This window comes from Borostomias antarcticus (genome assembly GCF_949987555.1).
Source record: "Borostomias antarcticus genome assembly, chromosome: 8".
Taxonomy (NCBI): domain Eukaryota; kingdom Metazoa; phylum Chordata; class Actinopteri; order Stomiiformes; family Stomiidae; genus Borostomias; species Borostomias antarcticus.
The window spans coordinates 11,644,934-11,649,933 of NC_140241.1; the positions used below are offsets into that span (position 1 = coordinate 11,644,934).

Below are 5,000 nucleotides of genomic sequence, written 5' to 3' on the forward strand. Positions count from 1 at the left end.
ATAGATATATACCCTACCTGTTAGTAGAGTTAGTATAGATATATACCCCACCTGTTAGTAGAGTTAGTATAGATATATACCCTACCTGTTAGTAGAGTTAGTATAGATATATACCCTACCTGTTAGTAGAATTAGTATAGATATATAACCAGCCTGTTAGTAGAGCTAGTACAGAGATATAACCAACCTGTTAGTACAGTTAGTACAGAGATATAACCCACCTGTTCTTCCCACCCTGCAGACAGACGAGGAGCTGGAGTTGGTGAGTGAGGTGATTAGACGTTTCTAGACGGTGTGATCTCCGAGGCATGACTGTGGATCCGTCTGCAAATGTATCACACCGACTGACTGATCATTTGCATCGCATGAATGAATAGATGAAGTATACAACATATAGTACTATTTATAGTATAGTGTAGTATAGTATTAGTATTTCACTGTGACTGTGTATTTGTGTAGTTATTATGTATGGGTTAATGATTCATCTTAGAGTTAGCTACAGATCATCAAGCGAAAGCTCTTTGTGAACAAATTGGCATGCGCATGGTTCAATAATCTGTGTGTGTGTGTGTGTGTGTGTGCGTGTGTGTGTGTGTGTGTGTGTGTGTGTGTGTGTGTGTGTGTGAGAGAGAGAGAGAGAGAGAGAGAGAGGGAGAGAGATGATCAATGTTAGCCTGGGAGTTATTTTAGCTTAGGTTGATAGAGATGTAGAGGGGTACATTGTGACATGACCACGGTGGCAATGACCGTTAGTGACCATGAGGCTCACACACTTCTCATGTGGAGTGCACACCTCGCATACACACACACACACACACCTCGCACACACACACACACACACACCTCGCCCACACACACACACCTCACACACTCACAAACACCTCTCACACATACCCCGCACACACACACACACAGACTTCACACACATACACCTCGCACACACACACACTCACCCTTGTCCCCTATCTCACACTGTGATTGGTTGATGCATGCCTGCTCGTCAGCATGGTCCTGGTACACTGGCATAACACGCAGCTGCGACGCCCTGGCAACAGCGTTGCCTTGCCAACGCCACCCTTACATGACGTTCTATTTGCTTGTTGATGTATCTGCATCATAGAAAACTATAATAACTTCACAGGCCTGTTGAATTTCCCTGTTCATGTACAGTACATGTATTACACTGTTTGATTCTAACACACTGTTTATGAAAATGAACTATATATTAACTACACAAAACATAACTTTATTTTATATTCTGCCAGCTTAAGTGGTAATCAAATGTCGCTAAATTGCTATTGCAATGTTGACAGTCCCTTTCTCCGTCTCTGTCTTCCCAGAATGCTCAGCGGTTAGGGGTCTCTCAAGTTGCCCAGTCGCTCACGACGCCAGTGGTTTCCGTGGCAACCCCCAGTCTCCTAGCGCCCTTCTCCGCCATGCAGACCGCCTACAGCACCGGTGAGTGCCGGCGCCCCCAGGGTCAGGCTGGCACGCCACGCCCAGGCACCACGGCCCTGATGAACGCCACCGTGGCGTTGTTTAGCTCAGAGTTAGCAGATTTATTAGAGCAGGCGTATGAAAGGAACAGGTGCACGACAAAGAAAAGAGAACAAATGCTTAATTGGTTTAATTGAATGTACTTTTTCTGTGCCGTTCTTGGTAATTATCAAAGTTAACTAAATGCTGGACATAGTGTGTAACTCATCTGTAATTGCTGTTCACTAAAATGTGAACACATCTCCTACTCTCTCCATTTCTCTTTCCTTCTTTCACTCCTCCTTTCTCTCACTTCCTCTCTCTCTAACTCTTCTTCTCTCCCTCCTTCTCTCTCTCCATCTCTCGCTCACCCTCTCTCTCTCCATCCCTCTCTCCCTCCATCTCAGAGTACCAGCTGACGAGCGCAGACCTCACGGCGCTCCAGACCTTCACACCGTCAGGGCTAGTGCCCGGCAACATGACCACCTGGCAACAGCAACCAGCAGTATCCCATCAACAGCAGGCGCAGCAACAACAACAACAACAACACCAGCCACAGCAGCTCAGCCTGGCGTCCCTCAGTAACCTGGTGTAAGTACTGTAGCTCTGGCATAGCTACACCAGGACTGTAGCCCCCCCCCCCCTTAACCTGAACTGATGTTTCCTAGCAGGTCATTTGCTAGTGTATCAACTTCCTGTATTGACTTGTGTAAAACAGGGTTGACCCCCGCCCCCCTTCCCAAGATCTTGTCCTGAAATCTGAACATTCTAACGCCTCATGCCTACTGCATGCGTAGCCTGTCACATACAGAAGGTGAATTAAAGGTGGAATATTGGCATCAAATGTTTGTAGCTCCATACCCCCTCCCACTCACTCCTTGTTTGTTCATCAACCAAGCAGAGGTTTAGTAGGCTATGCAGGAAGCTAGACCTTGCAGTGGTCTGAGATGTGTGCTAGGCTAATTTGTTCTATGATTGTAGCTAGTGGTGGGCTTGGCTAACTTATTCTGTGATTGTAGCTAGTGGTGGGCTTGGCTAACTTATTCTGTGATTGTAGCTAGCTGTGTGCTAGGCTAACTTGTTCTGTGATTGTAGCTAGTGGTGCGCTAGGCTAACTTGTTCTGTGATTGTAGCTAGTGATGCACTAAGGTAACTTGTTCTGTGATTGCAGCTAGTGGTGTGCTAGGCTAACTTGTTCTGTGATTGTAGCTAGTGGTGCGCTAGGCTAACTTGTTCTGTGATTGTAGCTAGTGATGCGCTAAGGTAACTTGTTCTGTGATTGTAGCTAGTGATGTGCTAAGGTAACTTGTTCTGTGATTGTAGCTAGTGGTGTGCTAGGCTAACTTGTTCTGTGATTGTAGCTAGTGATGCGCTAAGGTAACTTGTTCTGTGATTGCAGCTAGTGATGTGCTAGGCTAACTTGTTCTGTGAGTTCTGTGAGGCTATCCGTGTAGGAGCTGTATGTAACTGCCTGTTTGTTCTCCCCTCTTGTCCACAGCATGTGGGGCGCAGACAAACAGAACGGGGAGATGGCTAACTGCATCTCCAGTTTCGCTGCTAACCTGAGGTGAATGAACGAGCATTTAGCACTGTGTGGTTAGCATGCCCTGTGGAGGCCTTTAATCTCTGTGTGGCTCTCAGAAACTACATTTGTTTTATGTCCTCAACACAAAAAAGAGGAGGACACTTTATACAGTAGGTCTTGTTCAGCTTGATTTAAGTTTTACTTTTTCAACATGCTTATTTTTCCATTTCTTTATTTGTTGTGCTCATTGTCTTTGATGTTAATTGCTTATGGTTGTCTAACTGATGAGCATGTGCTAGGTCTTTCCTGTAGGCTGTTCAGATGCAGCTACTATGGATTCAAAGAGTGTGCAAGTGTCTCGTTCTAAAGGTGTCTTCAATGTCCGTATCTGAGGATGTCTTTGAATGTGGCGAACAACATAGATTGAAACATGCAGGAATATGACAGCACCCCCCCCCCCCCCCCTGCTGTGTGTCGGGGAGTCAAAGTCAGGCAGCACTAACTCACAAACTCTGCTGTGTTTAGTCTCTTAGGCATGCATGCAGCTGTAAAGGGGAGATATGGGATTTTACAATGACAACGTTGCACTGATTGAACGATTAAGAGACTGAAACAACGTAGAGTCAGAGTCGGTCAGTCCTTTCCTGGTGTTCAGTGACTGTAGCGTACAGTAGCCTCTGGAAGCTCGGTTTGGTCATCGCATCCAGACCACCTGCTGTTGCAGTGCTGAAGCAGGTGTTACACAGGCAGCGAAGCTCTACCATAAATCTCTTTATCACTGGCAGTAATATCAATAACCATATCTGACAGGACCATACATCACACAGATCTGTAGACCTGCCTCCTTACTGTATGTAAAAGGAGACCCTTGGAACAAGCGGAAAGCCTTTGTTTTTGCGCTCCGAAGAGTGCTTCCCTCCCAACACTGCTACGACGACGCGTCTGCGCCGCATGCTAGCAGCGTTCGAAGACGCAGAGCTGCTGCCTCGTTTCCGACTGAACCGTTGCGAGGGCAGCCGCGGCGAGCAGACGCTTCCAATCACCGGTGACTGACGGCTTTGCTTTGAGGCCCGGCGATGGCTGTCAACCCCTGTTACCTCACCGCGGGAAGCCAGGAGGAAATTATTCCTGTCACGGCTGTTTTTTATGATTTTTTATTCCATTCTTTCTTTATTCCTTCTCACCCTCTACTGAGTATTGGCCAATCGTTCCCGGCCTCCCGTAAAGGCTTGTTTTGACTCCCGTGCCCCTGTTGTTGAGTAGAGCTGCCCATCTAAATGTTAATGTGGTGTCAGGCCTGCCCGCCATCACCACTCTGCCTAGACGTGTTTGATTACTTGTTTATTGAATCACTTCCCGGATACCAATTGGTGCGCAGAGCTTGGCTGGGTGTATTCAGGGTCTGGGGCCTGATCCTGTTACCCGCTGATGCTCAAGGTAGAGACAGTCTGGGCTTATGGGCTGAGGAGATGAGTGGGGAGATGGGCCGTGGATGGATGGATGGATGGATGGATGGATGGATGGATGGATGGATGGATGGATGGATGGATGGATGGATGGGATGGATGGATGGATGGATGGATGGATGGATGGATGGATGGATGGATGGATGGATGGATGGGTGGATGGGTGGGTGGGTGGGTGGGTGGGTGGGTGGATGGATGGATGGATGGATGGATGGATGGGTGGATGAATGGATGGGTGGGTGGGTGGATGGATGGATGGATGGATGGATGGATGGATGGATGGATGGATGAAGGATGAATAGATGGGTGGATGGATGGATGGATGGATGGATGAATGAAGGATGGATGGATGGATGGATGGATGGATGGATGGATGGATGGATGGATGGATGGATGGATGGATGAAGGGTGGATGGATGGATGATTGGATGGATGAAGGGTAGATGGATGGGTGGATGGATGGGTGGGTGCGTGGATGGATGGATGATGGATGGATGGATGATGGATGGATGGATGAAGGATGGATGGATGAA

At 47.6% G+C, this 5,000-nt stretch overlaps 1 protein-coding gene across 1 annotated transcript in view; it reads left to right on the forward strand.

Moving 5' to 3' along the window:
* The window catches only part of mef2d (myocyte enhancer factor 2d), a gene marked incomplete at its 3' end in the record, with an annotated part of 50,201 nt that overhangs the window by 41,452 nt on the left and 3,749 nt on the right, over positions 1-5,000 (forward strand). The window contains exons 9-12 of the mRNA XM_084442735.1: positions 242-271; positions 1,341-1,458; positions 1,884-2,067; positions 2,975-3,043. Of these exons, the coding sequence (XP_084298861.1) occupies positions 242-271; positions 1,341-1,458; positions 1,884-2,067; positions 2,975-3,043 (401 nt within the window). The remainder of the gene's footprint in view (positions 1-241; positions 272-1,340; positions 1,459-1,883; positions 2,068-2,974; positions 3,044-5,000) is intronic.